The sequence below is a fragment of the Rousettus aegyptiacus genome, unplaced genomic scaffold, assembly GCF_014176215.1.
Source record: "Rousettus aegyptiacus isolate mRouAeg1 unplaced genomic scaffold, mRouAeg1.p scaffold_m13_p_4, whole genome shotgun sequence".
Taxonomy (NCBI): Eukaryota; Metazoa; Chordata; class Mammalia; order Chiroptera; family Pteropodidae; genus Rousettus; species Rousettus aegyptiacus.
In genome coordinates this window covers 85,131,154-85,148,240 of record NW_023416307.1, presented here as the reverse complement: position 1 = coordinate 85,148,240, position 17,087 = coordinate 85,131,154, and the positions used below count along the sequence as shown (strand labels likewise).

At 31.8% G+C, this 17,087-nt stretch overlaps 1 protein-coding gene and 1 non-coding gene across 35 annotated transcripts in view; one reads left to right on the top strand and one right to left on the bottom strand.

Moving 5' to 3' along the window:
* ROBO2 (roundabout guidance receptor 2) overlaps window positions 1–2,239 on the top strand; it is a 1,504,157-nt gene extending 1,501,918 nt beyond the window's left edge. For 33 of the 34 annotated variants that reach the window (XM_036220092.1, XM_036220091.1, XM_036220090.1 and 30 more), the window contains one exon: window positions 773–1,011. In XM_036220092.1, the coding sequence (XP_036075985.1) occupies window positions 773–774 (2 nt within the window). In that variant the 3' untranslated portion in view covers window positions 775–1,011. Of the gene's footprint in view, window positions 1–772 lie in introns of all 34 variants that reach the window. The other variant, XM_036220094.1, reaches the window with a different exon arrangement.
* Window positions 2,240–7,220: 4,981 nt separating this feature from the next.
* LOC118602282 lies at window positions 7,221–7,417 on the bottom strand. The gene has a single exon (XR_004950645.1). It is a non-coding gene; the product is annotated as a U2 spliceosomal RNA (small nuclear RNA).
* Between the last annotated feature and the right edge of the window lie 9,670 nt (window positions 7,418–17,087).

Below are 17,087 nucleotides of genomic sequence, written 5' to 3'. Positions count from 1 at the left end.
ATAACATTTCTTGAAACAATTTTTTTCTTTTTAAACAAAGAACCATCATTGGTACTTATTATAACTAATTTATTTTCTAGATGTAAAATACTAAATAATAAAGAAAGATAGGATGTCCCAGTATGTCATGGTAAAAAGCATTGAACTCATATTAATTTTATCAGGAAAGTAACCAGTTTTGCTGGCCAATTTCAGAAACAGTATTCAACTGTTTTTTTGAATACAGTTTAAAAAAACTTCTAAGGAACAGCTCTGGGTTCCAGTCTTCTCAACTACTTACTGATTATATTAGAAGAGAAAATAAACTACTGTCCTAATCTTTTTTTTTTTCTTATCTAAAATATTACATTACTATTATTCTCACATTGCAAAGTGAGGGATGCCATCAGATAATAGAAAGTAAAAGAGAGTTATTATTGTTGTATATTACTAATCTAATTATTGTTAAGATATGTTAATTTGGTTCATGATGACTTGGATTTTTTTAAACTTTTATTTTGAAATAATTATAGACTCACAGAAGTGTAAAAGCAGCTACACTTGGATTTTAAATCTCCAGATGTTTCAAGCGTGTGTGTGTGTGTTTTTTAAGTAAAATTTATTAAATTCACAAACTCACAGAATCTGTTTGATAATGTTATCTTCATTTATTATCTGTTCATTTTGGTTTTGTTATGCTGGTCAGGTTAAATGAATGCTTAATTTAAATGCAAACTAATTTCTGATTTGTTTTTTGTTTTGTTTGGTTTTGTTTTGTTTCTTCCCTTTATAGAGTAACTGAGAAGAGACATGCAAAGCTGCTCTGAAGGACCATCAGGTCTGAACTCATGGAAGTGATGACACTAAACAGTGCAATGAACAATTTCTTTATTTATGTACTATTAAAGGAACTGTAAATGCAATGTAAAGACACACAGCCACACATATCCCACAGATATTTACTTGTGTTCTTCTCTTAAGTACACCACCCACCTTAACTCTTTCTTGTCAGGAGTATATAAAAAAAAGAAAGAAAAGAAAGCTTGCCCTCCAGGAAGAAAAGGATTTTCCTCTGTATATAATTTCTTTTGTGCATTGCTATGCAAGCTCACTCTTTTTAGATCTGTTCATATTATTGTCTGTTCTTATTGGTCTGTTGTACTATATGTGAATTAATAGGCTGTGGTGCCATATATTAACTTTTAATTGTGTAACTTTTATGTTTAAATTTTTGCACTGCGATTTTATTTGGTGATAAGCACAAATCTCTACTCCTCGTGACATGAAGAAAAAGACTGAATGTGAAAGGAGTTTCTGTACTGTAAGCTAGGTTGGGTAATGCTGGTCGTAAGGAATCACGTTAGATGCTTTTTGGTTGGGGTGTAGAAATAGGAAGATGCGAAGGAACAGTGCTGTTGGCGAAGTCTTTTTGAACATCAGTGACTGAGTCAATAAAAAAAAAGCAGAAAGGTGGCTTTTACTATTGACAAAAGCAGGGGTCAAAGGGAGGAAATTTAAGTCTTGAGACTGAATACGTATTAAAATATACAGGTAGCAAAGATGTACTAAACTTGCTTAAAAAATAATAAGTAAATTAAAGTTATATTTAGAATCAACTTTGCCTGTCATTGTAATTGACCCATCTGAGAATCACAGGCAAAAGGAAATTAAGGTGTTTCATAAGAACTGTATTTGTATTACAGTTCTTTTAAAAAGCATTTTATGAGTTATCATAATTAATCTCTCTAACTCATTAAGTCAGAATATAATATGATGTTCCCCAAGGAAACAAACCAAATGAACTCTACAGTATCCAGCAAATAGTTAAAGAGGCAATTTATTATTAGGACATACTCGAACTGCGTCTAAATACAAACACTCTATTACAATATCCTGTTTTATCTTTCTAATACATGTACAGTACACACTAGAGGATAGAGCTGCATCACTTCGATTCATGACTTCTTTTAAAAAATAATGCAGTCATATACAACTTTGTGTTTCATTTGTTTAAGAAGTAAAATTTATGCCACCAAATATATAGCCAAATTGAAAGTGCTTAAAAAGCAGTGCTCAGAGTATGTTCAGTTCACAGTAACTAGATTTATTGGAATAAATATTTTATGGTACATTCTCAAAAATTGGCTACCAACTAAATTATGTTTGACCCATTTTGATGAGTAAATTGAAAAAAATTGAGGAGAAAAATGCATGTTTATATACTTTTTAAATAAAACCAAACCTCGTAAGTGGACATTAATAACAGTGTCCTGCCTCATTTATTTTCACGACTTTGAGAGCAAGAAGTTCCTGAACATCAATCATGTATGGTCAAAATGAATATGACTTTGAAATGTATGTTAGCTACTGTACATGTATAGTCAATCAGTCAAGTAGAAGAGAATTTTTCCAAAATTTTTACTTGTGGTTTTTTCCCCATGTGCTGCCTACACAATTGTAAATTCTATTTCCTTATATTCTCTCACATTTTTCCTATGATGTGTTCAGTAGTTGGTACTTTAAAACATATTCAATGTAACAATAAGGATCAATTCTAAAATATGGGACCCATTTGAATGACAAATCATGCTTTGTGCATTTTTGGCTCAGTCACCAATCGTGTGCCAGATGGCAATGGCAAAATTAAATGTTTCCTTTTTTTTTTTTTTTTTTTTTTTTAATTTTCTGAGACTTCATCAACACAGGCAAGGGTAGGGGAACAAAATGTTCCTATGGGCTCCAACTTCTTGGTGCCATGTAGTTTATTTCTTCACTAAGGAGAGAAATAATTCTGAGACACATATTAAACAGTCAAGTTTCACCTTGAAGTGTCTGAATTTTAAAGCAGTTTGATTTCTCTGGGATAAAGAGAATGGGGAAGATGAGAAATTTCTCCTAAGAAAGAGTACATATTTATTCGCAACTGTAGGATGTGAGGAATTTAACTTTTTATTTATGCATTTTCCTACTTCACCTCTTTCTATTTGAAAGCAAACAAACTTTCGTTCATTTGTATTTCCTCTTTATATTCCTCTATAACTCGATTTAGTGGAAAACAAGTTCATTACACGTATTACACATAGCCTTGACTCCTGGTAACTGGCAGGTGTAGGTGACTAATAAACCACCACTTCAAAAACAGAATATGTGTATGCAGATGACTTTTGGAATAATGTAGGGCATGCATCATACCTTCCTAATTGTCTCCAGTGCATAAAATGAATTTATAATCAGATTATGTCAGTGCAGACTTATAGTTTCTTGGAATACTCTTTTAGAATAGTCCATAATCCCTGTTAAATCTAGTTTTAAATAAATTAGTCAGTAAAATTTTGCACACAAAAGATCATTCTCAAATAAATGTAGAGAATGATAAAAAGCTGTGGCTATCCAAATGAATTCAGGAACTGTATCACAAATCAAAAGCCTTTGTCAAATTGCTATGTATAAAAAAACTTCTAATCCTTATAGATTAAAATATCATTAAAAAAACACAAACATGTATGAGAACTACCACAATTTTTCATTTTCATTAAATGACTGGTTAGAAATTCACTGAGCTCACTCGTCTGCAGGTCTAAATGGAGGCCCCACATATGCTGTCAAAGACATTCTGGTGGGAGAGAACGTAATCTTATCTTGCACTCATAGGCAATGCTGCTGTGCTGTCATGCCCTGCACAAGCACAGCTCCATTCTTAACTTGCAAAGTCTCCACTAGGGAAATGCTGAATCAGTGCCCCAATCCAGGTATGCCTCAGGGTATGCACGCAGAGTCAAGCTACCCCTTCTCTAAATCTTTTCCATGTCATTTGTAAAGTAAGATGGGAGAGTACAGGTTCATAAAAACAACTGATTACTTCGCAGGATTTGAATCCAGTTCAAGGGAGAATAGGAAAATCAAGACAAATACATAAGGTATCATAGAACCAAAGGAAGGAAAAACATTGCAGGTTTACTTGCTTTAGGTAACAAAACAGATTAAACGGTGTTCTATGCCATAGTTTAATGCTCTGGGTATTTATTTTTATATATTTTTAATAGTATCTGAGTTGAAAGTTTGCATGAGCTTGATAGAAACCCCAAATTTCTATTCAATAAATTTATGTAATTGTCCATTGACGAAATAATTATAATAACACCAATGAGCTCTAAACTGTGGTTTATCTTCTCCACTGGAAAGTGATTGTACATCAGTATTAAAAATATGCAGAACCATGACATTCACTAATTTGTTCATCTGCTTCTGTATATTGTATTTATAGAATTACATGACAAAAATTGGTATAAAGCAACATTTTTCCACATTCTCTTAAAGGTGAAGTTAATTTTATTTTGCTTCTCTATACTGTGTACTTCACATGAAACACCATATAGATTTTAAATGAAGTTTAATTTACTAATTTATCTTATCTCATAATTTTCAAAAGCATTTACTGTGACTTAAAGTGTTGCAAGACAAGGGATTTTGTGGCCGTGGGTAGACTTTTTATACTTTGTTTTATAGATGGATTCTTTTTTAACTGTAGTTTGTTTAAGTCACCAAACAGCATCCAAAATTTTAATGTGTTTCATTTGATGTTGTTAGATCAGAAAAGAAATTGGCATAACATTGATTAATAGTATTGTCAAAGAATTGTGTATTGTGTACTCACTGGGAAAAAATAAAATATATTCACATTCCAAATTTGTAAAAAAGCCATTTATGTAAAACAAACTTGTTTGTAGACAAATCATAAATGGACCGTTCTGTTACTTCTAGAACTCTACATTAATATTTTGTCACCAAATGCACCATGTCCTTTTCTCATTCGCTTGTAGTTTGGGCAGTGGTAAATGGAAATTGGCATTGACTTAAAGTAGTGCTGTAAGACACCAGTGAAGAATGAAAAAAAATTTGAAATTAAAGATTTTACTCTATTACCAGTACTTTCTGGATCTGACCTTCCTTACCCTAGAAGGACATTCAGATAAATAGAATACAAACTTCTTGTCTACAAAATTTCTCATTTTTTAAATTATAACTAAGTATTAGAATTAGAAGGAAGTAAATATTCCTTAATTGTTTTAGAATAGTTATTGATAACTTTTTTTTTTTTTTTTAAATAATAGATACGTTGAAAAGCTCTCTTAGGTACTGGGTAGAAAAGAAAAAAATTCCTATTTTATTGTACTTCATAAATATTTTATTCTTTTTCACTGGTAAGTGCAATTACAGTATCAGATTGTCTCTAAATATAACTTGCATTGTTTAAAATAATAATCATAGTAACAGTAAAAATGAAAAAAGAAAACTGTTTAAGTCTGAAATATTCATTTAAAAACATTTTTAAAAACACATGTAAGTTAAACACTCAGGTTTTAATTTAGATTAACAATATGAAAATAAAATAATATTAAAATAATCACAAATAATGTTGCATTAATACAATACAATGGCAACACATGATATATGTGGTTAAAGGTGAAACGTATCAGCTACAAATATGATAAATTGTGGAGGAATTACAAAATGATCATTGCTTTATGGAGTTTAAGTATATAATAGAAACACCTACAAATGGCAAAAAAAGTGCAAAATTATCAGAAAGGCTTATTAAAATAATATAGTATCTTTATTTTACATTAGCTAGAGAATACATATATCAAGGTTGCAAGAAAACATTTAAACAACAAATAATATTTAATGTCCTCAATTTGTGAAAATGTATTTTGTGTCTTCCAAAGAGATTATTGGCAGAGTTAATGTTAAATTTCACTTCATATTAGAGATGTAAAAACAGAAAACCCAGTTGTAAGAGTTCAAAGGAAAAGACAAGTAGAAACACTAGCTAGATGGGGAAGACAATATGCTTCACCAAAAGGTTTCAAGAATTCTTGTACCTTGAATTTACTGCAGTCTTGGTTTTGCCTTCAACCACAGAAGGAATTTTCCTCAGGCACAGAGAAGGTACGTGAGAGCATCGAAAAGCTGTTAAGAACCCCAGAGACAGATATGAAATAATTATAAGTTTGTGTGTTTAATTTTCAAAGAACTACAAATTGATGATGTGACTTTGCATCTTCTAGTCAACACGTTTTCTACTTGCAATAGTCAAACTACAAGAAATATATATATTCAGGCCTCTTGGTAATTAACCAAGTAAAGGTACTTTTGTTTTGTGATTCAAATATAATAACCATAGTCTCAGGAAATGTCCATGACAGAGAATTTGCAGCCTACTCTAACTGCCTTTAGATTATAGCATTATAGCACCCTTTTCTTAAAAAATACCTTGGAGATAGATACTGCTTCTAGGTAGTAGATTATATATGTGTGTATGTGTGTGTGTGTATGTATATGTGTGTGTGTGTATATATATATGTGTATACATACACACACATATATATGTATATGTGTATATATATAAAATATATAAATTTTTTTACACATTTTAGACAGCATTTTTCTATACATTTGTAATTAATTTGCTTCTTATCAACTGGCTTTTTTTTGGTTTATTTATGAATGAATAAATATTGCTTTTGCAAGCAATATTGCAACACTGTGCTCAGTAATATTTGGAATAAAGAGAAAAATAGCCTTTGTCTTTATAAATTGATTAGTATCTTCTGTTAAGTCTAGTCCCGATCTCTAGGAAACTATCTTTTTGATAAATGTTTGTAAGCTAAGTGAAAAGAGGCCATAAACAAGGCTTTCAAAATTATTTACAAACAATAAAATCTGCATTAGCTTCATTCACATCCCCCGGCATCACATTATCCATAGTCTAGTCTTTCTTAAAGTAGTCTCTGGAATTTTAATAGGTATTTATTTTCTCATTTATTTTTTTACCATTACTAAATTATAAGCTTGAAGGCCAAGAGCCTGTATTTGGTAAGATACTTATTTTAGTATAATACTTTTCTAAATCAGAGATGTGATCATTTCCTTTCCCTGTTTGCTTTATGAAATGAATCCCAAACTCAACTGCACCACTGTGGGGGGCCTTCCTCAAAAAGCCCCTGCGTTCTTCTCCTAACATACACCAATCCCCCAAGACTCTCCAAGGTCTGCTGAAGCCATAAAGCCTCCCTTCCCGCGAGAATGAGCCGAGTGTTCTCTACTCTGGAGACCGACCTCAAATATCCCAGGGAGTCAAGCATCGCCTAGTGTCCCCACAGATGCCAGGGTCTCTGAAAAGAAAGCATTATCCACCGATCATACTAAAACTGACTTTTAACAGCGATTTGATTCCCTGGAGGGTGTACACTCTTCCGGAAGTGCTGCAATACCAGATCCACGGGCAAAGTGGGCAGAGCGAGCTCCTATTCTATCTCCTTGCTCCAAAAATCCATTTAGTATAATCCATTTAGTAAAATCCATTTAGGACTATCATATATTAAACTGATAAGAACAGGTATTATACCAGATCTTAGCTAAAAGGCTGAAAAGTGATCTGGAATGTTAATAGATATTTAAAAAATAAATAAGGAGATAATGGAATAAAAACGCTATTGTAAAATGTGTAAAGAGACTTCTTTACTACTTGACTCCTTTTCGACTCTGTTCAAATCTTCTATGACATAAAACCCTTTTCCTTTGGGGTATCTTGAGACTAGCACCATGTGAAGCTGACTTTGAGAAATACTCTCCTAGAAATTGTCATACTCATTCTTCCTTTCCGCTCTACATTAATGGTTCCAAAGGCACTGCGTGCTGTGCCTTGTTTTGTTTTGTTTTGTTTTAATAAACTCCAATAATTTTATTTTAATGAGCTGTATTTTCTAATTGTGATAGTTTTTTTAAGTTAATATTATATTATGAGAAAAAACATGAATCTCAAGTATTCTGCAGAGATAATGAAGAGAAAATATGTAGTGTATTCTATTTTTGAGGGTTTCAAAGAGTTAATTGAGATCATGCCAAGCACTTCAGCAACAGATTATACTGTATTATATTCTTTTGCACTTCCACATTTTTTAAATTATATATTTAAATCATTAGGCTAAAACTGAAGTATAAAAATATATTCATTTTCTCCCCCCCCACTCAGTTCTCAGCTCTCACAAAATAATAGGTTTTTGTTTTCCTTTTTTAAAGCTATTGTCTGATTATTATTAGATTCTACTTTAAGTTGAACTTTGCCGAAAATAATAATGGCTAGTATAAAACTTAGGGGGGAGGACTTATAATTTCTCAATAAAATTATATAGAACTAAGTCCTATTAGGATAAGAAATACAACTAATCAGTAACAATGAAAAGCACTGTACTCAGAAATGGATAAATATAAAAATGTAAAAGAGAAATGAAGGATCAGATTTACATGAATTTCCACTGGCATTAAGTGTAAAAAATAAACAACGTTATAAGGGAAATTAAAGTAAAATGAGAGAATCAAAAAACACAGCAAGTGTTGGCAAGGATGTGGAGACAAAGGAACCCTGTACGCTGTTGATGGGATTGCAAATCGGTACATCTGCTATGGAAAACAGTTTGGAAGTTCCTCAAAAAATTAAAAATAGAACTACCTTATTCCTCAGCAATTCAACTTCTGAGTGTTTATACAAATACAAAACACTAATACAAAAAGGTATATACATCACTATGTTCACTGCAGTATTATTTATAGTAGTCAAGATACAGAAGCAACCTAAGTACCCACCAATAGACAATTAGATAAAAAAAAAAGAGGTGGTATATATAATGAAATATTACCTGGCCATAAAAGAATTAACTCTTACCATTCACAGTGACGTGAATGGACCTAAAGTGTACTAGGCTAAGTCAAATAAGTCAAGCAAAGATAAATACCATGTGCTCTCACTTATATATGGAGTCTAAAGAACAAAACAAACAAACAAAACAGAAACAGACTCATAGATATGGAGAACAAACTGATGCTTGCCAGATAGGAGGGTGGTTGGAGGACTGGATTAAAAAAGGTGAGGGAATTATGAAATACAAATTGATACTAACAAAATAGTCATGGGGACATGAAGTACAGCATAGGGAGTATAGTCAATAACATTATAATAACTATGTATAGTGCCAGGTGGGTACTAGACTAATCAGGGGGATCACTTTGTAAATTATATAACTATTTAACCACTATGCTGTATACCTGAAACTACTATAAAATAATATTTAATGTCAAAAAAGTAAAATCGAAGAAATAAGTATTTAAATTTACTTGATTAATTTTGAATGATGATAGATGAATACAACAATAGATTAAAATGCCACATCATAGGTGATTTGAGAGCAGCTACCTTTGAGTAGTGGCTATTCTATAAAGGACAGAAAAGGAAAATGAAAAAAAAAACATGAGGAAAGTAAGCTTTTGATTTAAGAAAAGGGATTAAATGTGCAAGCATTTTTTGTGTAAACAATTATACATCATGGACTAAATCCTTGTTTTCATTAATGATAGTAATGCTAATTTTTTCCTAGCATTTTCCTGTTGTTTTAAGTATATCACAATTATAACTAAAATGTATAGCAGAAACATCCATACATATATGAAGCAAAGCATCAATTTAAAGGAATATATGTTGAATGTTCATTATCATCTAATTCCTATTAACTATTTTTATCATTGAATCTCAAGTGGAAAGATATTTTGTAACTGTCCTAATAATATTTAAAATAAAAGGAAAAGGAATTATAATACTTAAAATCCATTATTTAGCCAAGAAATGTATTAAAAGATTCACACATACTCACACACATATACATATATACAAACATACATATATATAAATAATCGTCAATTCAGTAGAAACAAAGATATGATGAATACACTTATGGAGTATGGAAAGAGGGTGCCAAACAAAGACTATGGGGATCAAGACAAGCATCTCAGATGAATAATACTTTAGATAATCTCTATTTTTTCTAAAAAATATAATTATATAGTTAAATATTAATATATGCATTAGTGTTTATATATATGTATACACACAAACACTCATGTGCATTTATGTTTACATATGCATTTACGTGTGGGTGAACACATTTAGCTATAATGTAGTTATATGTATGTATACATATACTTATCTGCACATATATGTATCACATACATCACATATATCATATATAATACACATATAGAGAAATGGATATTTTATTTTTGAATAACCAAATGTTATTTTAAAAAGAATAAACAAATATATACTACTATGTTTGGTACAATATAGTGGGAGGAAGGCTATGATAAATAATAATATCTCATCATAAGCTACTTGGAGATGATTTAAAGCAAGAGTCCCTGACCCTGGGACCGCAGATTGGTACCCATCCATGGCCTTCTGGGAACCACCAGTCTACACAGCAGGAGGTAGCAGCGGATGAGAGAGCGAAGTTTCATTTGTATTTACAGCCACTCCCCAGTGCTACCATCATCTCAGCTCCATCTCAGATCATCGGGCATAAGATTCTCATAGGACCACTGGTCCCTGGTGCCAGAAAGTTTAAAGACCACTGATATAAAGCATAGAATAAATATTTGAGGGAAAGTAGAAAGTGATGCACATCATATAAGATTGTGAATGTTGCAGAAATCAGTTTCAGGAGTTAACAGAAGGGAGAGAGTACTAAGGGTCAGTATGGTCAGGTGAGATTTAGTGATCAAAGAGATTGAGTTTGGTCTTGAAAGGTAAAAATTGATAGAAGTTAAACTGGAGGAGATTAAACAGAAAAGATGCAGTCCCCAACCTACCAGAAACTGCAGTCTAATGAAAGAACCAGCCAATTGAACCAGTATTTTTAGTTTGGTGCAATCCAAGTCATGATAATTATACTTAGGATGGTATAGTGGAGTATGGAAGGTGGGCAACTAACTCAGACTGTAGAAATCAAATCAGGCACCCCAAACCAAATGGTGCCTCAGAGCGTCTCTATTGCTCCTTGACAATAAAGGCTTCACTTTCTCTCTTTCTCTATACAAAAACATTGCGCCTTGAGATAAAATGGAATAATAAATACAAAATAGTAAATGGTAAATGGCATAATCAATGTATGAAATGTTTGGAAAACAGCAATAGACCGAAGAGTGAATGGGATGAAAAGAGGTAGACTGAGAATGCTTAGACGTAGTGAAGACCTAAAGGAACGTAGATGAAGAATCTGATTTGCCCACTTTTCATGCTTCCTTTTCCTTTGTGGGGCAAGGAGGGTAAGGATATCTCAAAGGAGGGTAAGGATATATCAAGATTTGTTCTTTTATAAATAGGAAAATTTTTCTTCAAATTTTATCCAAATTTGTAGTGCATGGGTAAATTTCCAAATAAGAAATGCTAAAAGAACCTAAATCTGTAACCTAAATAAATATCATAAGAGTGTGACATATTTCCACTTAGAAAGCATGCAGTTTCATGTAAACAACAAAAGAAATACTGGACAGAAGCAGAATGAGACCAATTATAATGAACGCAATCCCAAATGGGGCAGAGTGACTTTCTACACATGTGCCATTAAATGTAGCAGAGTCAAACCAGACTCCAGGGCTCAAATAGGAACACTATTATAGAAAATTTAGGACAATACACAATGCTAATAAATCTTGCAACAAGGACCAATCACAAAAGGAGCACAAATAAAATTATATCCTGAAAAGAATATATGAATGGAAACAAAGATAATGATATGCAATAAAACTTAGTAGGGAAAAATGAAATAGAAAGCAAATCTTCGTTATCCTGTCTTCTCTTCTCTCCCATCCTGCCTTCCCCCAGGATCCTAATGAGTTTTTGATTATCTCTTATTAAAGACCAGCAACAAAAAACATAGACATGAAAAAGAATTAGGGCATAAGATTAAATGTCGATAATTATGAAATGGCAAAATATAATCATTAAGAGATATTCAAATATCTCTTCTAAAGTGACTCCACACTTTTAAAATGCAAAATAACTTTTATTTTGTAATACACACATTCATAAACACAGACACAAATAACACACAAAGCTATTTACTGACAAGATAAACTTGCTATGAGACTAAGGAGCAATAGTCAATATATTCTTGAATGTGGGTTTGCTACATTAGCTCCCTGGGCATAAACTATACCTACTCAACACTTTCTTTGATATCTTTCTCTAGTTATAGCCTATCCTAAGGGATTTCAAGTTTCCATGTTTAAATTAAGTGCTATTAAAAAATCATTTGAGATTTGAGAGTTTTCCAAATAAAAAAAAGTAAATAAAAAAAATACAACATTAAAACACATATCTTACAGACCTTTTGCGACTGTCACTTTCTGACAAAATACTGAATCGAAGGGCTGCTTAAATAATGAATTAATTTGAATATAGTGGCACCCACTAAATCATTTTGCCACACATTAAGTTGAATGGCATTGTGACTTTTCTTGTAAAAGCATTCATCCCATTTGACTAAATACCTTATTAAAAAGCAGAAATTCTAAACATATTGCAAAATAAGTTAATTGGTAATGGAAACCAAATAGAGGGCGGCAACAATGATTTAGAAGCTAGTAGGCACTTGGTTGTTAAACAGTACGCTTTGGGCTTAAACCCACCTGAGAGAAGCAAAACATTATAAGGCATCATTTTACCTCTTCAGTAAAAGTAAATAATATGCAATTCTTCTGAGGAGACAAACATTTATTCTGGTAAAATCGCAAACAAGCAAAAATTTATCAGAAGATTTTTTTGTATAAGCAGTAGATAAGCCAATAGTGTTACTTAACTATAGTTCTGTAAAAGTCACAGTCCTAGTTTTCAAATAGATCATTTTAAAAATATAAACCTTTTATAAAAGCCGAGCATCGAAGTCACAGTAAATATTACCTTATTCAAAGCAATTTTATTGGTGGTGTTAAAGTGTAGCCAGTAGACCGATGTTTTTTACCTGGAGAAGTCGATCCACGCAAAGCAACATATACTTAGGGAGCAAACAAAGTCAATATTTTCCTGTGAGAAGATCCTTGCATCATCTTTAGCCCTTAACAAGTGCCTGAACACTGCATTATATGGAAGAAATTGTCCTAGAACTAAAATGATTGCTGCTTGTGCTCCCATGGAAGAACTTATCTCTAAGAAAACTCAGCTCTACTGTGGAGCATGTGCTTTACTCTGTTGAGCCCACCAAAAATCACCTGATACACTCTTATAAAACAACAACTTATCAATGGAATGAGTGAATAGGTTTTCCATATAGTTGTTGATGAATTTGAATACTTGTTTCACTTAGTACAATAACTGCTCAGTGGCAATTACCAGGGAAAAGTAGGTAACAGGTTTCATTCTTGCTAACATTTCAGTTTTGTTTTTCTTGTTTATTACAATAAGAGAATATACATTTATTTTTTCCCTGTAATTGTTGATCCAAATTGTTAAAGTTCATATTAAGAATGAAAAATAAATTTAAAACATATATAATCTTTTATTTAAAAAATGTCATTTCAATACACTCTATCAGTTAATGTTTCTGGATATGAGAAATAGAATATGTTCCCCAAAATGGTTTAAAAATACAGACTTAACATTAACTGAACAAGCTGCCAATGGATAAATAGTTTCAGAGTGATTGCAGTGAATGAGTTGGTAACAAAATAAACATAATTAGTTGTGAAATAATTTTTCCCACATCCTACCCACTCTTTCTGATTAAATTTGTTCAAGAAAAAATGACATAGAATTTTATAGTCATGTTCAAATTTTTTTTTTATTAGAGGTACAGTCAAACAAAGAAGACCTACCTGTGACATTTACTTTTTTTAAAGAAATCATGCTTTACACAGATTCCAAAAAATTCCAAAGGAAATAGATATCTTGAGATCTTTCCAATTTATGTCAATCATAGAAAATTTTAGAAAATATGGAGTTAGTGGATTCCCAGATGAGACAATCAAGGAATAATAATAATGAAATATATTATAATATGAATAACCTAGTGGTTCTCTTCCTAATTTCTTAGGTATCCTTAAAAGACTATCATAGAGATTGTGAAATCAACATGATTTTCATAATCATGTCAATAATTCAACAATAATGAATATCATTTTTCTATTTCACTGGATCGATGTTGACAATGATAGTTCAAAAATAGAGGTGTGTCTAAGTACTACTTCTTCAGCACAAATCAAGTTAATAGCATCAAATTGTACTCCTAATCATTGTAGTCTTCATTTTATCCATTGTATTAATTTGCTGGGCTACCATAAAAGGTACCACAAATTGGGTGGCTTAAAAAACAGAGATGTATTTCCTCGCAGTTCTGGAGTTTAAAGGACCAAGATCAAAGTGTCACCAGGGTTAGTTTCTTCTGAGGCCTCTCTCCTCAGCTTGTAGAAGTTGTCTTTTTCTAGTGTCTATATATGGTCTTCTTTCTGTGTCTTAATATTCTCTTCTTATAAAGGCACCAGTCATATTGAATTAGGCTTTACCTTAATTTCCTCATTTTAGCTTAATTGCTTCTTTAAAGACCCTATCTCCAAAATACAGTTATATTCTGAGATACTAGGGATTGAAAATTTAACATACAGTGTACAGAAGAATTCAGCTTATAACATTCAGCATCACACATTTCCCATTAAAACAAATTCTAATGAAGCAGTAAAAATATTAATTTTAAAAATCTTGACCACTGAGTACATGTCTTTTAACATTCTGGGTAATGGAGTGAATGGGAAGTACCCATAAAGCCTTCCTGCTCCATCTCAACATATGAATGGGAATCCTGAAATAAAATGTGTGTGGGATTAAACTAACCACTTTTTAATTTTATTTGCATAAAATAAACTACTAATAGACAAATAATAACTATTCAGATTTGGGTGTCTGACAACCTTTTTATATATATATATGCAGTTGAGAAAACTGAGCCTGACACTTCAAGCAAAATATCTGACTATATTATTAATGATAAAATTTGAGTTTTCAAGTAAACACTAGATTTTTTAAAAATATGCATGTGTTATCAGAATAACTTCCTAATATTTAAACACCTTTCCTGGTAAGTCTGATAATGATATTGGTATATATGATTTTTTGATATTATGTAAAAAAATGAGCTGATAATTAGAAGATCCGCATAACTTATTGAGTCAATATTTTCCAAATGGCCAATGCATGATATTTAAAATCTTGTATAGACAAAGAGTCTATTCAAAGTACATGATAGGCTAATGGATTTTATTGTAACAGAGTTTTAAAAGTTTACTTATATAGTTTTAAATTTCACAATGCAATTCAATTTTTTTAAAAAAATATTGTTTTACATATCAAAAGAAGAATACCCACTATTATTTGAAAAGAATAGAGCAACACTCTTTTTCAACTACATATCTATATAAGGCAGGATGTACTTCAAACAAAACATCTCAAGTATGTATGAAAATCTAGCAGTCTTCTATTAAGTTGGATGAAGATGTTGCAAAAAGTGTTCACTATTTTAATTTTAAGACATATTAACATATTATTTTAAATCTTTAGTTAAAATTTTAATATAGTAAGTATCCATAGTTATAACTTGCATAAACAACAGTTTTGGGGTTCTCTAAACTTGAGTATAAGGCACTATTTTCAATAATACTTTCTGCGATGGAAATGTTCTATATCTGTTGTAGCTACTAGTCATATGTAACTACTGAGCTCCTGAATTGTATTAATGTGATTGAGGAACTGTTTTTTTTATTATTATTTTATTTTATTTCAGCGTAAAAAATACATGTAGCTAGTGGTTATCAACTGAATAGCACAAGTGTAAAGCATTCTGAGAGCAATAAGATTGAGAATTTACTGGAATAAACCATTACAGGAGTTTCTAGTTCATTTACTAATTCAATTATAATTGTTGTGCAATTGTGATGGTTTATTTTATGTGACAACTTGACTAAAGTAAGGGATGCCAGATAGCTGGTAAAACATATTTCTGCATATGTCTATGAGGGTGTTTCTGGATAAGATTAGCATTTGAATTAATAGACTGAGTGAAGAAAGTTGCCCTCATCAATGTGACTGTCATTCAATCTGTTGAAGGCCTTAATAATGTGGCAGGAGGATGAACTGACTATTTCTGAGCTGAGATATCATCTTCTCTTGTTTTTGGATATTGGCATTTCTGGTTTCCCAGGCTTTCTAACTCAGACTAGGACTAACTCCACCGGATCTCCAAATTTTCAGGCCTTCTGACTCAGATTGAATTTTACCAATGGAATTCTTGTTTCTCTAGCTTTTAGATGGTACTTCTTGGCTTCTATAACTGTGTGAGTCAATTCTTATAATATATCATACACACACATACACACACACAAACACACACATATTCAGTATAGAAACGGAATATCTATATCTATTTATCTTTACCTATCTTTATCTCTATCATCTCTTTCTCTCTCTTTCTGTCTCTCTATCTTCATCTCTATCTCTATCTCTATCTCTATCTCTATCTCTATCTCTATCTCTATCTCTATCTCTATCTCTATCTCTATCTCTATCTCTATCATCTCCATCTCTATCTCTATCTATATATCTATACTATATTATCTATCTATAGATATATGTCCTATGGATTCTGTTTATCTGGAGGATCCTGACTCTGACTAATATAGCACTATTATGTGTCAGGCCTTGATTTTGGTGCTCGAGGCAAAAATAGACCCCATACTTGCTCTTATTTAATTTACATAGTGGTAAAATAGCTTTAAATCAATGATGAAGGAAAGGAATATGGTGTTATGGAAGTTTCTAACTGGGGAATTTGACATAAGCATGGATATGTTGTAAAGATAGTCATGCTCATTGAACATCCATCAGCCTCCTCAGTTTCCCAGCTGCCTTACAGTTTAGGTGTGTTATATGACAAATTCCAGTGAATAGGAAATGATGTTTATCATTTCCAAGTCAAAATAGAGAAGAGTATATGTGCCTGATCCTCAGAGGATTCTTCTTCTGCTGAGGCAATGGAGGAAGCACGTGTTTTGCAGGGAGCATTTACAGGATTCTGGAGATCTCATAGGCCTGAATTTCTAAGTGAGTAGGTGGAGTAGATTTCTATAATATACTATCAGTGAGCAGGACAAGCTATACAATATGCAGGCTTAATGCAAATATAAATACTGTAAACCATTGAATTGTACACTTTAAAATTGCAGTTTATGTT